The sequence below is a fragment of the Camelina sativa genome, chromosome 11, assembly GCF_000633955.1.
Source record: "Camelina sativa cultivar DH55 chromosome 11, Cs, whole genome shotgun sequence".
NCBI classification, from domain to species: Eukaryota; Viridiplantae; Streptophyta; class Magnoliopsida; order Brassicales; family Brassicaceae; genus Camelina; species Camelina sativa.
Genome location: NC_025695.1, coordinates 10,590,932 through 10,609,052, shown reverse-complemented (window position 1 = coordinate 10,609,052; position 18,121 = coordinate 10,590,932). Strand labels below are relative to the sequence as shown.

General features: G+C 35.6%; 6 protein-coding genes and 1 pseudogene across 7 annotated transcripts in view; all 7 read right to left on the bottom strand.

Moving 5' to 3' along the window:
- LOC104722773 (methyl-CpG-binding domain-containing protein 1) overlaps positions 1-519 on the bottom strand; it is a 1,535-nt gene extending 1,016 nt beyond the window's left edge. The window contains exons 1-2 of one of the 2 annotated variants that reach the window (XM_010440994.2): positions 427-519; positions 226-280 (exon numbers count right to left, since the gene is read on the bottom strand). In XM_010440994.2, coding sequence (XP_010439296.1) covers positions 226-261 — 36 coding nt within the window. In that variant the 5' untranslated portion in view covers positions 262-280; positions 427-519. Of the gene's footprint in view, positions 1-225; positions 281-398 lie in introns of both variants that reach the window. The other variant, XM_010440995.2, reaches the window with a different exon arrangement.
- LOC104722770 (methyl-CpG-binding domain-containing protein 1) lies at positions 4,628-6,214 on the bottom strand. The gene is made up of 3 exons (XM_010440992.2): positions 6,108-6,214; positions 5,867-5,957; positions 4,628-5,330 (listed from the first exon to the last, which is right to left on the bottom strand). The coding sequence occupies exons 2-3, from the start codon at positions 5,909-5,911 to the stop codon at positions 4,821-4,823; spliced, it is 555 nt and encodes a 184-aa protein (XP_010439294.1). The 5' UTR covers positions 5,912-5,957; positions 6,108-6,214; the 3' UTR covers positions 4,628-4,820.
- Positions 6,843-8,050, bottom strand: LOC104722769 (methyl-CpG-binding domain-containing protein 1-like). The gene is made up of 3 exons (XM_010440991.1): positions 8,011-8,050; positions 7,846-7,903; positions 6,843-7,479 (listed from the first exon to the last, which is right to left on the bottom strand). The coding sequence occupies exons 2-3, from the start codon at positions 7,882-7,884 to the stop codon at positions 7,027-7,029; spliced, it is 492 nt and encodes a 163-aa protein (XP_010439293.1). The 5' UTR covers positions 7,885-7,903; positions 8,011-8,050; the 3' UTR covers positions 6,843-7,026.
- Positions 9,929-10,661, bottom strand: LOC104727827 (annotated as a pseudogene).
- LOC104722768 (probable protein S-acyltransferase 13) lies at positions 11,354-14,103 on the bottom strand. The gene is made up of 7 exons (XM_010440990.2): positions 13,760-14,103; positions 12,814-13,042; positions 12,621-12,712; positions 12,226-12,355; positions 11,954-12,039; positions 11,777-11,839; positions 11,354-11,630 (listed from the first exon to the last, which is right to left on the bottom strand). The coding sequence occupies exons 1-7, from the start codon at positions 13,946-13,948 to the stop codon at positions 11,502-11,504; spliced, it is 918 nt and encodes a 305-aa protein (XP_010439292.1). The 5' UTR covers positions 13,949-14,103; the 3' UTR covers positions 11,354-11,501.
- Positions 14,499-15,593, bottom strand: LOC104722767 (methylsterol monooxygenase 1-3-like). Its single transcript, XM_019231813.1, has 4 exons — positions 15,336-15,593; positions 14,934-15,256; positions 14,643-14,790; positions 14,499-14,558 (listed from the first exon to the last, which is right to left on the bottom strand). The coding sequence occupies exons 1-4, from the start codon at positions 15,591-15,593 to the stop codon at positions 14,499-14,501; spliced, it is 789 nt and encodes a 262-aa protein (XP_019087358.1).
- LOC104722766 (methylsterol monooxygenase 1-3-like) lies at positions 15,915-17,836 on the bottom strand. Its single transcript, XM_010440988.2, has 5 exons — positions 17,385-17,836; positions 16,718-17,040; positions 16,426-16,573; positions 16,276-16,311; positions 15,915-16,163 (listed from the first exon to the last, which is right to left on the bottom strand). Exons 1-5 carry the CDS (start codon positions 17,706-17,708, stop codon positions 16,119-16,121), a joined length of 876 nt encoding a protein of 291 aa, XP_010439290.1. The 5' UTR covers positions 17,709-17,836; the 3' UTR covers positions 15,915-16,118.

Below are 18,121 nucleotides of genomic sequence, written 5' to 3'. Positions count from 1 at the left end.
AAAAAAAAAAAAAAAAAAAAAAAAAAAAAAAAAAAAAAAAAAAAAAAAAAAAAAAAAAAAAAAAAAAAAAAAAAACTAGTGTGTATAAACCTTATGATTTTTCCATCGAGGAATCCCAAAGTTAAGAGATAGAATTGAAATGTGTGAAACATAAACACATAAGATTTGTGAATAAAACGAATTGAAGTGTGGAGAGTAAAAGTGGTTTTGCTTTAGTTGTGTTACCTCAAGAGTTGTTGAATCCGCAGATCTAGCGTCCATCTCAACTTCTTCAGATTCACTGCCATAACAAAAGAAAAAACACACAAAACCTTCAATTTCAAGCCCTAACAACCAAATATATATATTTAAAATATCTTCAAAATTGAGGATTTTTCAACCACAAAACGAAAACCAACCGAGAGAGTGATTCAACAGAGTGTATACCTCAAACAACAATTTCAATGGAAAATCTGAGAGCAATTTTTGTTGGGTAATTAGAGAATTGCGTCATGTAGCCCTTTTTTTTATAATGCAGTTTGTGAAGACTGAAAGAAATCTTGTCTTAACTGTAAGTACAGTTGTCGTGAAACAATTGGCTAAAAATCTTATCTCATACCATTTATGTAGATTTTTCATGGATTTTTTTCTAAACATGGCATAATTTACTTAAAAATTATATTTTTTTTCCTTTAGTTAAATCCCTAATAAGTTTTATTAATATCAATGTTTTTTTTCTTGTAGATGCCCATGGATTTCAAGTGAGCAAGAATCAGATATAGTGTGGGCTTTTACACAACACACCATTGTAGTTGGAGGGAGCACCTCTCTTGCATTAATAAGAAAAGGATTAATGGACTGTGGTGATTCTATATCTATTGCTATTTGATGGAACATCAGGACTTTGCAGAATTAAGTAATCTCACTATTCCGATCCATATCCAAATATATAATAGATATCGTCAATGCATGTTATTATCATCTATAGATCACAATGAAAATGTATATTTATTAAATGTGAATATCAAATGAACATGTTTGTTGTGTGTAAAGATAGATACTTGAGAAACTTTCTTTTCACAAAAAAAAAGATAGCGACAAAACATCCACGCTAAAGAAAATTTACACAAGACAAGGTATATTGATACATACACATAGCAAATTTCAATTCCAAAAGTTTAAGTCTAAAGGTCTATATATAAACTGAAGCGGCTCCGTCTCCGACATGCTCGCATTGTCTAAACCTCCAAGTGATGGCTACTTCTTCATATCTTCTTTAGTGTGCTATGGCACGAACCATTACGTTTTATCACTTCCAAATACTTGATTCAACAAAAGAAACAAACAAGCTTTTCAAATCTTTGACTGTGTATATGTCCAAAGATTTCACTTTACTAGCCGGAAACTACTTGCATTGACTCGATAATCAAGTGAGAGGTGTATTACCTCAATAGTTGTGGTATACGAGTACGAGTGAGAAACATTAATTATGTGCATTATTTACGACACATGCTATGTTCAATACTGGAAAGCAAGCGAGGGAAGGCTTTGGATCAGAAAAAAAAGAATTGGCATCGTTAAGGTGCAATGAAACAAACAAGCAAACAAAACGGAGATTGATACATATATATATATATATATATATATATATCTTGTACTCACCCAATGCAACAAATTAGGTGGCTGCTTCCTGGTGAAACGGTTATATCACCATCTTCATCGCTGAAGGAATACGAGGAAAACTGGCAATAGTGATATTGCAACCACGTAACGCTGTCTCAACAAATGTATAAAACTACATTTTGACATATTGGGAATGCATTAACGATCATGGAAATATGAATGAACAGAACATACCAAGTTCACGAAAATATGCGGTGCATGTGTGGAAGGTTGGGGTGTGTCATTAAAACTGTCAGAGACATGACTCTAAAGCGAATCAGTTAACATTAATCAAAACAAAAGAAAAGAAACTTCTTGCATTTCCCTCGTTTCAACAATCATCACGTGACTAAAGTTCTAATCATAGCCTCATAGGCATGTATTAGAACTGTAATAAACCCAAAAAAAACAACTTGATTCAGTGATGCTATATTGCTATGATAAGTTGACATATATACCAAGAATAGGAGAAAAGTCTTGTAGTTCAATGCCTCTCATACGAATTTAATAAAGAATCATCTTCAGGAACTATGTGTTTCACAGAAGTAGAGCTGTGACTGGCAGATGGTCCGAGTCATTCGGAAACCATTCCTGTAATTTGCTCATGCCCTCTCGTTGCTTAATTCATGAGGGTCAACGTCTGAGAGCAGAGAGATGCCCAACGGTCAATGATCGACGGTTGGGAGTTGCTGAGAAATCCAACGGTAGTCCACGTGAAGGGATGATGTCATTGCCACGTCATAATAACCGTATAAGCTGGGCCAGGGAAACTGGGAGTGTACGCATGTGGATCCATCGGACGGTTATTATTTGCTGAAAAATCCACGTGGAGGTAATCTACCCATGTTTTTGATTTTCTATAAAAAAAACTTACGTTTTATTCTTTTTTCTTCTCGAAAAAAACTTATTACTAACTACTACGCTTCATTTTTTTTCCCCAAGAAAGATTCTTGTTTCTTTTATTTTCTCGAGAAACTTACTGAGAGAGTCTTAAGCGGGTGTGAACGATCAAGAAGAACTCTACTCTACCACGTTTTAAGTCTTAAGTCTCTGTTAATTTCTTTTGGAATAATAACCAATTCAGGTTTTTGCACATGCAACACCACGTTTCTTGATCGTCTTTTGGAAAAAAAAAAAACAGGATCCTCAGCGAATTGAGGCCATCTGTGGTGCAATCTATCCACCACATCCAAATGTACGGAGAACTGTTTTGGTCATAGTTACACTTTCTGGTATTGCTGGTGGTCCTTGTAATGGCATCCGGCATGTGTCTCATGGAGGTGTTGAGGTATAGTTACTTAATTAGTTACATTTTAAAAGTCTCTGCTTCAAGAGGTATTCACAGCTTTTGTTTCCCTCTTATTAATTAAAAACATCGTCTGCAGGTGAAATATCTAATGCGAATATTACCAGTCCCGCAAAGGTTTTCAGCTTCAAGGTTTTTTATACTTCTATCTAGTTGCAGTTTTGTCTTCTTGCATTACAAAGTTTTGGAAATAAAAAGGTTTTTTTTTTAAATCATTCTTCAGGGAACACAGAATCCTCACAGTCACCACTAATCGAGTATGTTATACCCTTTCAATTCTTTCAAACTTTATAGAAACTGTTCTTTCCAAAGTGTGACGTTTTTTTTTGTATCTTTGGTGCCAGGACATATGTGGATCGTTGGCATCCTTTTCTCAGAGGACCGGTCAGATCATCTACCTTAGAAATGCAACAGGGAAAATTTCAGATGGCACTGTATACTCTTTTTCACGCCAAGAGATGCTGACAAACTTGGTAAATGTTTACTTTAGACAAAAAAAAAGAAGAAGAAGAGATTCATGCAATAGGTTATGAATTGAAATATGAATTGCAGGGCCGTGCTAATATATTACAGCTAACTGGTCACGTCTTCCCGAATGGGGCTGGACTGATCTTACACTATCTGGTGTGTTTGGAGGAACTGCAAAAGCTTATAGGCTTATCACTGATGGAGATGTTGTGGTAATTACTCTCTTTCTCAACTATACTTTATTGGAATTTTTGGGTTACTTGTTTCTGCCCAATAAGACAATAACTTTAATTGTTGCAGTTGGAGGTGACTTTGGTCCGGAACCACTAGCTTAACCGGACGGAAGCAAACCAGTAGAGTAGATTCGAGTCAACAAGAAGACATGGCTGAAACGATTTTTTAGAAATTGAGATTTGTGATACACTTAAGGAACTTAGAGATACTTACTTGCTTGTTACGGTTTTGTGTGCTTGCAAAGCATTTCCTTATCTCTTGAGATTCTTTTGCACTTGTAGGTTTCCTTTTCGTGATTTTAGACTTACTATGTGACACCATTTAATCGATTTACAGAGTCTACGATTTTTAAATAGCTATTGTTACTCGATGCAACAACTGGTATATTAGTCTTGTTGGGTGGATTAAATACAACATCCTTTCACCTTAGCAACCTGGCTGTTTAGGCAGATTTTGAAACAGAGAGCTACGGCTATCTACAGGATTAGAATCAAACCTGATTATGGTCTAAGCTGCAGAATCTGGACTGTTCGTGGACACCTTATAGTCCTTGAGGACCAAAAAAAGCCCTGCCACACTAGCTTCACTGTGAGGAGAAGCACTTTGGTCTCTCCTAGAAATATAGATTGGCATAAATAATAATGAAAAGTTATATTTAAAGAAAGAAAAATATGTGATATACATATACAATACACAAACAAAAATATGGAGTATATTTTTCAGTTTACCAAAAATTACACTTATGTATTTCAAAACCAGTTCAAATTTCTATGTTGAAGATCAACGAGAAGAGCCACAAAATCAGTAGAAAGATAGGCAAGTACTTGATTCTTCCATGCTAGTTCCTTTTGCACTTACTCTACATTCTTGAGATCGACCTCGTGTTGCAGACAATACTCTCATGAACCATGCATATTTCAAGTGGTGATGGTCATTAGTGCGAGAGACTTGTTGGACACTAGTGGGACATAACGAGAAAAGAGAAGAAAATATCATCACTCATTACATAATAAAGACCAAATCAGAGTCAAAGAGATGGGTTTGAAATACATTATAAAGTCACAAGTTCAACCTAAACCCCTTACAAAAACTAAACCAACTAGAACCCAGAGATCCCAGATCACTCCGAGAAAAACATCAGAAGCTTGGAGACTCGGAAGCACTGTGTAGCTCAATTAATAATTTTCCTTGGATGGCTTATGGTTCTGGGTCTTGACCTGATAGTTAGACCACCATGGACAGTAGTACTAGGGATAGTATCTTCCATCACCTTTGGGACAGTGAAATTGAAATCTTCAAGCGGTGCATAACTATAATCCTGGTTGGCTTCAATGAATGCTGCGATTTCGTTGCGAGACTTGAGCCTCTTCCCAGTAGGAGTTATGTAGTAAGCATCCATTTTCGAGTAGTCCTTTCTCAGAATTAAGCTCCTCTTGAACCCTCTTGGTGTCTTAGGCAAGCCAGGCTTGTCAATGACCCATGTTCTGGAGGAATCATAGTTGAGGTCTGCAGCATCTTTACAGGAAACACCTTCTTTCTTGTTGCACACAAATGGGTCCTCCCGTTGTCTACTTCTGATCTCCTCATACTCTTCTTGAGTATCAATCTTCCTCCACTTCGAGCAAAGTTTACATTCAACAGCATAGATATCAATCAACCTCCCTGAAGCAATGAATTTTCTCTGCACAGATATACAAATATGGAATCTCTGTGAAAAAAAGAGAACCACACTCTCACACACACACACACACATGCCACTTGGATGAAATATAACCAAACAAGAACCATGCTACAACAGGTTGATTCACACAGCTCGTCTTAATCTATGGCAAAGACTAGAAAACATGCCTAGAGAACACAAAGTTTCACACTTTCAAGACTTCTTCTTCTAAAATGCAGTCGGGAACCACAAACATATCAACGAAGCATCTTTGAGAACAAGAANNNNAAAAAAAAAAAAAAAAAAAAAAAGAGAGAATCATTCCAAAACATAGCAAACACATTCATAAAGAGGGTAATAAAAGCCTGATTCCCCAAAAAACTTATGTTCAATAAAGCTTATATGTTAAATGATGTCTCTCAACTGAGAAAATCTCCAAGTTAAAGAGATGGGATTGAATTGTACGGAACATAAACTGCATAAGATCTGTGAGTATATTATTAACAGAGACAAAGCGAAATCGAAGTGTGTGCAGTGAAAAGTAAAGTGGGTTATACCTTAGCGGTGGTTGATGACGCCGATGCTGCTGATTTCGCATCCATCTTCCCACTTTTTTGCCGGTGACCGAGAGAGACTTCTTCAAATTCACTGCCGTAAAAGGAACAAAAAAAAAAACACAATTTTTAAGCCCTAAGAATTCAATAAAACGAAGAACCCTAACCGAGAAATCTTCAAAAATTGAGAATTTTTCAATTAGAAAATCAAACATCAAACAGGGGAGTGATTCAAAGTGTATACCTTTGAACAACGAAACCAGTTTTTTTCCAGAAATCTCAGAGGAATAGTTTCTTTTATTTATTTCCAGAAGTAAATGTTTTTTTTTTTTTTTGTTCAAAGAAAGAAGTAAAAATCTGTAAATGTGATAAATCCTTTTCCAACTGTATTTTACAGATGTCATGACTTATCTCGCTACAATACACGCAGACCATTTCTGTAAACTTGTCATGGATTTTGTTTCTAAACATGGCTTAATTTAATTAAATTTTTCATATTTTCCCCTAATTAAGTTGTAGGCTTTGAATGTTTATTAGTTTTAGGAAATTTTTGAATTTTGCATCTTTAAAAATTTACTCTCTTTTTTTTTTACCATTCAAGACTTTTAAAATTTACTAGATTCTTTTTAATTAGTTTTTTAGTGGTTTCTCCCAATTTTCTAAAGAGAACTAAAAACCATAATTTTAAAGTTTTTGTGAATTTTTTTTTTCAACAATCGTTATGTTTTATTTCTGAGTTTAAGATTGTTTATTTATTGATTCTAAAATTAATTACTATAACTAAAAACCATTAAAAAAGAAAACAAATCAAAAACCAAAAACCACTTAAAAGCTAATAATCATTCATGGCTCTATGTTTATATTATCAATGTTTTTGTGTAGATGGCTCTATGGATTTCAGGTGTGCAAAACTGATGGTATATGAAATGTATATTAGTGAACGAAAAAAAAAAAATCAAAAGGAACATTGTTTGCTCTGTAAAGAAGAAGCTTGAGATATTTCTTTTCACCAAAAAGAAAATAATAAGACAAAAATTCCATAAAGGGTTCAAATCTTAATACACAAGACAAGAGACAATAATTCATAACACAAAGAAGTTTTTAGTTCCAGAATTTCTAGTTCATGGTCATAGAGACTGGAAGTGGCTCTTTTCTCATTCTCTCTACTCTTTGGTTGGCTTGGGGACAGTTTTTTCCATTATTTTTGGGACTGTAAAAGTAAAATCTTCAAGCATTCTACTATCATAATCCGGATCATTGGCCTTAAGGAAGTCTTCAACCTCAGAGTACATCTTCAACTTCCTCCCAGTAGAAGTTACGTAGTAAGCATCAACTTTCGAGTAGTCCTTTTTCATAACTAAGCTCCTCCTGAACCCTCTTGGTGTCTCAGGCAAGCCACGCTTGTCAACGGCCCATACTCTGGAGGAGTCGTACACAAGGTCTCCAGCATCTTCACAGGTAGTACCCTCTTTCTGCATACACACAAACTTGTCCTCGAGTAGTCTACGTCTTATTTGTTCGTATGCTTCTTGCGTCTCAATCTGCCTCCACTTGTGGCACTCCTCACATTGCACAGCAAAGATACCCATCTCCCTCTCTGAAGTTTTGCCTTTTCTCTGCACAACACAAAAGCACCAGCTACTTGGTTAAATAGAACCATACAAGAACCATGCTACTTGCTACAACATGTCGAAATCTAGTTGGAACCACAAAATAGACAGCAATATAACATGACCAAACATATTAACAAAGCATCTTTGAGAACAAGAACCGATGAAACAGATAACAAAATTCGAAACCGGAGGAGTGCCCTTATCTACCGGAAACAAGAAAATCATTTCACAACATAACAACACATTGATTAGGCAAAGAGGACCAAACACACACACGAGACCAAGACCTTAAGTTTATATGTAACGGATAAACACACAACCGAAATCATAATAGTGATAATGGTTTTGGTTTAGTGGGGGTGTTGTTACCTTAAGGGTTGTTGGATTCGCTGATGAGCTAGCGTCCATCTCCACTTCTTCAAATTCACTGCCATAACAAAAAGGAAAAAAACACACAAAACGTTCAATACCAAAGCCCCTATCAATCAAATATAACGAAGAACCCTAACGAGATTGATTCAAAAAAATGTATACCTCGAAAAACAATTTCAGATTTCCCAAAAAAAATCTCAGAACATGGGTAATGAGAGAACTGTAATGCAGTTTGTGTGGTATATATGAAGAAATAACGAAAGAAATCTTGTAAGACTGTAAATTACAGTTGTCCTGAAACTATTGGCTAATAATCTTACGCATACCATTTATGTAGATTTTTGTTGGATTTTTCTAAACATGGGCATAAAATTTAATTATGATTTTTCTATTTTTTTCCTTTCTCAAATCCCTTAATTAAGTCTTATAATTAGTTTTTTTTTTGTTAATTAGATTGTCCATGGATTTCAAGTGCAAAAAGGTCATAGAGAAGCTCTATGGGCCTATAGCCTTAAAAGAGAAGCATTGGACTTTGCAGAAATTGTGTAATCTTTTTACTCCATATCCAAATATATAAAAGATAGATATCATCAATGCATGCTATTATTGTCTATAGATAAATAATGAAAAATGTATATTTATGCAAATGTGAATATGAAAGAAACATGTTTGTTGTTTGTAAAAGATACTTGACAAGTGTATGACGGTGTATCGCCTTTCGTAGCATGTCCAGTGTTTTGAGAGTTTTTGACAGCTCTAGTGTTTCTTTTTGCAGCTGAGTAAGTTATCCCACTTATCTCTGATCCTCCAGAGATAACATTGATGACTCGATCATGTTTTGGAGGCAAAATTGGGGCGTTCGCAATTGCTATTTGCTTGTTGCTCTCGCCATCCATGCGATTATGGGTTTTATCTGACAAGTATTCCCTCAAGTGACCTTTTTTAAGCAGCTCATTCACTTCCATCTTCAATGAGATGCAATCTTCTGTTTTGTGGCCGTGATCGTTGTGGAAATCACACCACTTCGAGGTGTCACGCCTATTGTCAAGTGCTTTCATTTTTGGAAACCATCTCACGGTTCCACCCATCTCTTTCAATACACCGACTAAATGTGTATGAGAGATCGAGAGGTTACTAATATCTGGCCATGTTGTCGATTTAGGCCTCCTGTCATCAGCCTCGCTCAATGTTCGATGTGTGTTCCTTCTTTCACTCATGGTGTTATCATCCCTACTTGTTATTTCGTTTCTCACTACACGGGAATCAGATTGTGGTGAACGTCGTTGGCGATAAGCTGAGTCTTCCTCCCACTTTATCTGCGCCCACGCACGTGAGAGCACATCTTCCATTGTTCTGCATTGGTAAGTTCCTTATACAAATCACCGTCACGAAGCAATCCTCTTTTAAATGTGGAGATGGTAGTTGACGTGTTGCAACTGGGGATCGATACTTTTTCCTTGTTGAAGCGTCCCACATAGGCACGCAACGACTCGTCTCTCTTTTGTCGTACCTCGTAAAGGTCATCCGCTGTCTTCTCCAGGTTCCTGCTGCTTGCAAATTGCTCAACGAAGAGATTTTTCAATGTCGCGAGATTCTCGGTCTATCGACAAAGTTAGTCGCGAGATTCTCGGTGTCGTGACAGAGTCAGTCACGAGATTCTCGGTTCATTGAACCAATCAGGAAGATTTTCCTCTTATAAGATAAACTCTTATCTACGCTGATTTTATCCAGCAAAACATGTGTTGAATAAATAAATTATATTTATGTATTTATGATGACAAAATTATGGCCAACACATGTATCAGCCACTTGTAAGCTTATATACCAGTTTCAGTATATGAAGACATTTATACGCGAGGAGAGCATTGCTTGAGCATACAAAAGCTAGACTATAGAACCACGCACTTTGTCGAGCTTTGATCGAATATTCTTTATTAGAAGAAAATGTCATCCTTTATTAGATAATAATGACCCAACCATAGTGAAAGCCATGATTTTTTTTTTTTTAAACATTTAATTTCTTAAGTCATAAGTCCAACTTCAACTGCATAAGAAGCTTGGAGACTCATAAGCACTTTGTAGCTCAATCAATCATCTTCCTTGGATGGCTTGGGGACAGTGTCTTCCATTACCTCTGGGACTGTAAAACTAAAATCTTCAAGTGGTGCATTCTTAAACTCCTCATTGGCCTCAATGAAGGCTTCAATCTCAGCGAGCGCCTTGAACTTCTTCCCAGTAGAAGTTACGTAGTACACATCCATTTTCGAGTAGTCCTTTCTCATAACATAGCTCCTCTTGAACCCTTCTGGTGTCTCAGGCAAGCCAGGCTTCTCAGAGCCCATGTGTTGGAGGAGTCATACTCTATGTCTCCAGCATCTTCGCAGGACACACCTTCTATCTCTTCGCACACAAACTGTTCCTCTAGTTGTCTACTTCTGACTAGCTCGTAGTCCTCTTGAGAATTAAGCTTCCTCCACTTTTGGCACTCGGCACATTGCACATTGCACAGCAAAGATATCTATTTCCCACTCTGAAGAACTTTTGGCTTCTCCCTGCACAAATACAAATATGGAATCAGACAAGATCCATGCTACAACATGTTGAAATCCAGAAAACATGACATAACTTTAAGTTAATACACCTTCTATATGTCTCATGTCTGCATCAAACATCACTTAAAACAAAGAGAAACTGTGTGTATTAAGAGAGACACAAAGCAAGCGAACTGACGTTTGTACAGTGCAGTTAAAGTGGTTTTGGTTAAGTGGTGTTGTTACCTTAAGGCTTGTTGAGTTCGATGATTCAGCATCCATCTCCACTTCTTCAAAACTCACTAACAAAAGAGAAAAACACACACAAAACCTTCAATTTCAAAGCCCTATCAATCAAATATTACTAAGAACCCTAACAAGACTGATTCAAAAGAGGGTATACCTCGGAACAACAATTTCAGATTTCCCTAAATTCTACGAGCATAGGTAATGAGAGAACTCTCTTGTAATTTATTATTTTTTCTTTTAATGCAGTTTTTGTGGTAAGAAGCAAGAAAGAAAGAAAGAAATCTTCTCTAAAACTGTAATTACAGTTGTCTTGAAACGATTGGCTAAACTTACACCGATATCATTTCTGTAGATTTTCTTGGATTTTTTTCTAAATATGGCCTAATTAATTTGTAATTTCTATTTTTTTTCTTAAGAAAATCCTTAATTAAATTATAATTTCTATTTTGTTTTGTTGTAGAAGGGTCATCATGGATTTCAAATGTCCTAAAAGCTGGTATAATGTGGGCTTTTACACCAACACACTATTGGAGTTTGAGGTAGAAGCTCTCTTGCCTTAAAGAGAAGCATTGGACTTTGCAGATTTGAGCAATCTTACTACATACACCATATCCAAATATATACAAGCTAGATATATCATCAATGCATGTTATTATCATCCATAGATAATAATGAAAATGTATATTTATGCAAATGAACATGTTATTGATTGCTGTGTGTAAAGATACTTGAGAAGTTTCTTTACACGAAAAAAAAGAAAAGAGACAAATATTCCACAAAAAAAGGCACTAATATGTAATACACAAGTGACAAGGTATATTGATACATACACAAAGCAGATTTTGATTAATTCCAAAATTTCAAGTCTAAAGGTCATAGAGACTGAAGTGGCTCTGTCTCCGACCTGCTCGCATTGTCCAACCCTCCAAGTGCTGGCAACTTCTTCATATCTTCTTCGATGTATAATGGCACGAACCAGTACATCTTATCACTTCCAAATACCTGATTCAACAAAATAAACAAACAAGCTTTGATTGTGTATATGTCCAAAGATTTCATTTCACAAGCCAGAAACTACTTCTATTAACTCTAGAATCGACCATAACAACACGAGTTTTTGAGACAGACAAAGAAGATGGAGAGAAAACCTGTTCAAAGTTTGTCTTACGGCCAAGGTTGTACGGCCAGTTAACTGTATGCTTCTCATATGCCTGAGATTAAAAAGAGAAGAAAGAAAAACAAAATTAGTTTGCTAGCCATTACCATGCATGGAGGTCCCTAAGAAACCCCAAGTTAAGAGCAAAACCAAGTGAAAGGTGTTTTACCTCAATAGTTGTGGTGTTACGAGCAACCAACATTATGTGCATAATTAAGAAGCCTAGGACACTTAGCGCAAATGCTATGTTCAATACTGGAAAGCAAGAGAGGGAAAATTTTGAATCAGACGAAAGACACTTAGCGCAAATGCTATGTTCAATACTGGAAAGCAAGAGAGGGAAAATTTTGAATCAGACGAAAGAATTGGTAACGTTAAGGTGTTCTGAAACAAACAAGCAAACAAAAACGGAAATCCAGATATATATCTCTTTGAACTCACCAAATGCAACAAAGGTGGCTGCTAGGCTTCCTGGTGATACAGTTATGTCACCATCTCCATCACCGAAGAATACGAGGAAAACTGGCAATAGCGATATTGCAACCAACGTTGTCTCAAGAAATGTGTAAAACTGCATTTTGACATATTGGGAATGCATTAAGAACATGACAAACATTTAATGAACAAATAGTTCAGGAGAAACTGCAGTGCATGTGAAAGGATGGGTTATGTCATTAAAGCTAATCAGTTAGCATTAATCAAAACAAAAGAAACTGTACTTGCAATTCCCTCGTTTCAGTTATCATCATGTGAATAAAGTTCTAATCATATCGATTTATTATAACTGTAAGCCCAAAAACAACTTCATTCAGTGATGCTTTGAGAAGTTGACATACCAAGAATAGGAGAAAAGACTTGTAATTCATTGCCCCAACACAATTTACAACCCAAACACAGTGATGGTCCATCTTTAGTATGCATCTTCCACCTGAAAACCCAAGTTGAAATCCTTTTCACAACTAAAGAAAAAAATAGAGATATATCACCACCGGATTCAAAAGAAAAGAATCACACATCGAAGAGACTTACATACTGAACAATGGTGAGAACGAGGAGGTTTATATTGATTGCACTTCCTGCAGTATCTTACACCATGATTCGAGGAATCTCCAACCGAGAGTGATGGGTTAGCTTCTCCAATCAAATTTTGGTTTCCATCGCCGCTTTTCTCTATATCTAATTCTGGCCTCCAACCCGTCGGAACACCACCAGGATCCGTCACAACAACAGAGAAATAACTCCACAACAGCATTACAAGCTGCACACAAAACAACAATCATGAAAGATGAGTCCTTTGCTTCCTCATTCTTTCTCCTGTGACTTCTAACATGCGTAGGAGCTCAAACGTAGGTAATCTATTACAACACATAAGAAACCAACAGCTTGAAACTAGAAGAAACTCTACACTAAACCAAAACCAAAAAAAGGATGACTACTTTGGTTGCTTGCTTGCTTAGCTTATAGTAGACATGATAACATAACTATCTCACTGATTTCCTAATTCAACTGCCATCTGTATTACAAGAAGTGAAAGATACCATAACAGATACTTAAAATCCAACAGCCATAAATCTAAACCCACACAGCCAGCTAGATTGAGCCTATTACCACAAAAAAAAAAAAAAAACACTAAGAAGTAGTGCCCAATTTTAGATTCTAGTATGCATAATACGAATCTAATTCCATACTGAAAAAGCAAAACTCCAACATATAAGCAATAAACACATATAGCAATAGCATTATCTCCATGCCTAGCTTCAAAGCAACAAGCTTTTGACTCAGTATCATCAAAGCAAAGTCAAACTGTAACTAGTGAATCTAAAAGAACCCAAATCTAAATCCAAATCTAGAGGGTACTAAATGCAAAGATCTCAAAAGGGTCACACAAAAACAAAAAAAATATTAAAAATTTAAAGATTGACCTAGAAGAAGAAGAAGAAGAAGAAGAAGAAGAAGAAGAAATTGACTTGTTTACCAGAAAGTGAAACAAGGCTAAAACCAAAAGAGCTACTAACGAATCGAAACCACCGGTCAATAGAGAAGGTCCGTAATTCGCGATGACAACAGCGTAGTATGTGAATCCGATGATCCCGATGACAACTACGATCATAATCGAACCCAAGGCACGAAGTGCTGTGCAGAACTTGAACACGTTCCACGCCATTGTCGGGATTCTTCAGGGGAAAGAAACAAAAAAAAAACCAGAATTTTTCTGGTCGGAGCAAACCCTTTTTATTGAATTTGAAGATGAGATTTTATAGAAATTTGGGTGAAATTGGAGCTGAAAAAATTATGTGATTTTTTATTGATAAATTAAATTTCCCTTTTTAAAGAACAATTTATTTATATTTTACCCAATTTTTTTTTTTTTAATATTATAGTAACTACACATAATCGTGTCATCTATGAGAAACAAAATTTAGTGATTTTTTTTTTTTTTTTTTTGGCTTCGAAAGACTTTATTAATTAAGATAACACAATCCACTTAACACATTTGGGATCATCGTTTAATCTTTCTTATCAATGGATTTAAATTTTTCAACCTTCTATGAATTTTATCACTGATCGTATTTTCATTCCTCCCTTCTCGTCAGCTTACTCTTTTAATCTACACAAACGTATACAATAGACCACAAAAACAAAAACAAAAATATATATAAACAAGGTCACATTAATAATGAAGCTAATAATAAGCTAACACTAATAATGTTTAATTAGTTAAGAATATCATTAACCTGCTGATGATGAAGAAGCTTCTTATAGATTCGATAGCCCTAGTGACATAAAATTTCACTGAAGTTTGTAAGGGAACAAGAATTGAATAATTTCAGTGAAGTTTATTCAACACACTCACTCACCTTGTCAGTTCCATAGATGTAGTCGCAGTAAGTGAAAACTGATGCAAAGTTGCTTTGGCTTTGTCCTCCAACGTGGTGATGATAATCATGATACTCAGCTCCACCGTAGAAAGGAATCCATTTTGTCAGAGTCCATGGGAAATCATATCTACATGAACCAAAAATTTTGCTTTTTAGTAACAAAACCCACATAATATTCTCCAATATCTATATATATATATATATATTATAGTCCAATAACTTCATATGTAAATAATTATGATTTGATATGTTTCAAATGTTTAATTTTACCCGCTATGAGTCTCAATAGCTTCGATTTGCCGTAAAGCTATCCATAACCAATAGGTCAAAATGTGGCCAGGAGTAATCACCGGTCCAAGAAACGTCGGAATACCAAGGATCAAGATCTCGGCCCAATGTGCATACGGGGAGGCATATCCGATGGGAGATGTGTACTCGTGATGGATTCGATGAATCTTCTCATAACCCCATTTGCAATGCAACAATCTATGGATCCAGTAGTTAAAGTAATCCTCTATCAAGAAGTAAACCACTATTTGTGATACTATCTCCAAACAAGATGGCAATGGTAACCCACTTCTAATCCCAATCATCTGTGAATTAATTAACACATATACAAATAATGACTCCTTTGTTTCAATTAGTAAATGAAAACAGAGAAACTATAGTAACCTGGATTGAAGGATAAGAAACGATTTGCAATGTGCCGACGACGAGAATGAACAACTTCATGACATCTTTATAACATCGGAACATGTCTGAAAACGAATACTTAACTTTCGGCTGAATCTTATACTGATTGAACCAGCCGGTCAATTCCACAACGACAAGAGGGAGAGGAGCTAGGGAAAACACGAGGAAGAGAAGCAAAATGGTGTGGCAATATACATAGAAATGGGATTTGGTGGCTGAGTAATTGAACCAAACCATCTCGAACCAGGTCAGGTTTCGTCCTAACGCCACGGACGCCGCTTCAACGGTTGGATAAGGGATCATACTGTGTCTATATTAGTTTGTTTGTTATTTTCATGTACAATACAATGGTTTGGAGTAATAACGTACTATATAATTTGGTCGCTTATAATATAAGTGTAGAAGTCATCTAGCCAACCAAAAATTTGACACATAAGCTTGTGCTTCATTTTTGTTTTTGGTCGACGGGTTCGTACGATTCATATATACAATAATACAAACTTTAAAGGGATTAATAATTAATCAAAAACAACAAAACAAGGAAGGAAGAATACAACGAGAGGCGAAGAGCATTTCCATCCATTAGATACTCTTTAGAGGTCCATATTTTTATTTCTAAAATATACAATATAGTTTTTTATCATTCACATGTTAGAGAACGACAATATAGATTATATAATACTTTATTCTTAATCTTATGTTTACATATTATTTAATATTTTATCAACAGATTGATTTTTTTAACACTCTTCGAATTTCTTACTAATCATATTTCGTTCCTCCCTTCTCCTTTGCTTCCTCCTTGACCTACAACGTATAAGATTCACCCAAAACAGAAAAAAAAAAAAAAAATCATAAATAAAAATAAAATATGATTAAGACGACATATATGAAGCTAACATATGTATCTAATATTAACCTGCTGTTGAAGAAGCTTCTTATGGATTCTATAACCCTAAGGATAGATAAAAATAATAATAACAACACTGGTCAATGTTTTGTTAAAAGAAAGAAATATACGGAACAAGGGGATTGATTTAATTTAAGTTTGATAAACAGTAGTACTCACTTTGTCAGTTCCATAGATGTAATCACAGTACGTAAACACTGAAGCAAAGTTGCTCTGGCTTTGTCCTCCAACGTAATGATGATAATCATGATACTCAGCTCCACCGTAAAAAGGAATAAATTTTGTCAGAGTCCATGGAAAATCATATCTGCAAACAAAATAACCAAGTGCATTTTTATTTTTATTTTCGTTATAATTTATATAAACCACATTGTTCTGATAGTGATGTAAATATTTATGTTTGCGTTTGCACTGATGAAAAACATTATGCTATCATGTCTAAAAAATTTACCCGCTGTGAGTCTCAATAGCCTCGATTTGGCGTAAAGCTATCCATAACCAAAAGGTCATAATGTGGCCAGGAGCAATCGCGGGTCCAAGAAACGTCGGAATACCAAGAATCAAGATCTCGCCCCAATGTGCGTACGGAGATGCGTATCCGATCGGTGATGTGTGCTCGTGATGGATTCGATGAATCATCTCATAACCCAATTTGCAATGCAACCATCTATGGATCCAGTAGTTAGTGTAATCTTCTATCAAGAAGTAAACCACTAGCTGTGCTACTATCTCCATTAACGATGGTAATGGCAAACCACTTCGAATCCCTACCATCTGTTAATTTAACACATATACAATCAATTCCTTTTTTGGTATATAATAATTCAAGAACATCACCAGTAACACACAAAAAAATATATTTAGCTAATAAATCCCAAACCTAGTAAAAGGAGAGAATACGTACATACATATAGATAATATAACGGTTGAGTTTACATTTTGCTCTAAATAACCCAAAAATCAGCAAAAAAGAGATTGTAACTGCCACTCACACATAAAAAGTTGCAAAACTAACACTAAAAATAGGGAATATTATAGAACACATGTATTATGTGTATATAGTATAATATATATTAGGTTTTATTAATAATAAATGAAATATAAATTAAATTAAGAACCTGGATCGAAGGATAAGAAACGATTTGTAAGGTACCGACGACGAGAAGGAACAACTTCATGACTTGTTTATAACATCGGAACATCTCTGACAACGAATACTTAACCTTCGGCTGAATCTTGTACTGATCGAACCAGCCGGACAGTTCCACAAACACGAGAGGGAGAGGAGCGAGGGAAAAGACAAGGAAGAGAAGCAAAATGGTGTGGCAATATACATGGAAATTGGACTTGGTGGCTGTGTAATCGAACCAAACCGTCTCGAGCCTAGTCAGGTTTCGTCCTAAAGCCACGGACGCCTCTTCAACGGTTCCATATGGGATCATTTTTGGTTGAGACTGTATGTTGTTGTGTCGGGATTAACTTGTGAGTTTTATGTATATATAGCAGTGTTTTTGGAGTGAAACTCACAAGTGATAACGTGTGGGTTGAGTATGTTTTTGACAATGTATATATGAGGATGGTGTCGGAGGTATATAAAATGCACACACATGTCAAAGCACGGTACCAACTTTAATTTCGCCGATTTTGTTATTAGATATTGCCCACACAAAAAAAGAAAAGAACTTACAGTTTTTATGTTTTTCCCCCATTGAGGAGTCCGCCAAATTGGGTCCTCTATCTTTCTGTTTTTTCTTGAAAAAAAAAAAAAAAACGTTTTAGTAGAGAGCACATCAATGATTTCTTTTTTTTTTTTGCATCAAAATAGAATTTTATTTATGAGTTAATAAAGTCAGTA

Bases quoted from the DNA above. Each gene is read 5' to 3' on its own strand.
- LOC104722770 (XM_010440992.2), bottom strand. From the start codon at position 5,911: ATGGATGCGAAATCAGCAGCATCGGCGTCATCAACCACCGCTAAG. The intron at 5,331-5,866 runs GTATAACCCACT...ATATCTGTGCAG, and splicing joins CGTCATCAACCACCGCTAAG to AGAAAATTCATTGCTTCAGG.
- LOC104722769 (XM_010440991.1), bottom strand. From the start codon at position 7,884: ATGGACGCTAGCTCATCAGCGAATCCAACAACCCTTAAG. The intron at 7,480-7,845 runs GTAACAACACCC...TGTGTTGTGCAG, and splicing joins CGAATCCAACAACCCTTAAG to AGAAAAGGCAAAACTTCAGA.
- LOC104722768 (XM_010440990.2), bottom strand. From the start codon at position 13,948: ATGGCGTGGAACGTGTTCAAGTTCTGCACAGCACTTCGTGCCTTGGGT. The intron at 12,713-12,813 runs GTAAGTCTCTTC...TTGGGTTTTCAG, and splicing joins TTCTCACCATTGTTCAGTAT to GTGGAAGATGCATACTAAAG. The intron at 12,040-12,225 runs GTGAGTTCAAAG...CTTGCTTTCCAG, and splicing joins AGCCACCTTTGTTGCATTTG to TATTGAACATAGCATTTGCG.
- LOC104722767 (XM_019231813.1), bottom strand. From the start codon at position 15,593: ATGGTTTGGTTCAATTACTCAGCCACCAAATCCCATTTCTATGTATAT. The intron at 14,791-14,933 runs GTAAAATTAAAC...TGGTTCATGTAG, and splicing joins GCTATTGAGACTCATAGCGG to ATATGATTTCCCATGGACTC. The intron at 14,559-14,642 runs GTGAGTGAGTGT...TTATGTCACTAG, and splicing joins ACATCTATGGAACTGACAAG to GGCTATCGAATCTATAAGAA.
- LOC104722766 (XM_010440988.2), bottom strand. From the start codon at position 17,708: ATGATCCCATATGGAACCGTTGAAGAGGCGTCCGTGGCTTTAGGACGA. The intron at 17,041-17,384 runs GTTCTTAATTTA...TTAAATTAACAG, and splicing joins TTTCTTATCCTTCGATCCAG to ATGGTAGGGATTCGAAGTGG. The intron at 16,312-16,425 runs GTGAGTACTACT...ATCTATCCTTAG, and splicing joins ACATCTATGGAACTGACAAA to GGTTATAGAATCCATAAGAA.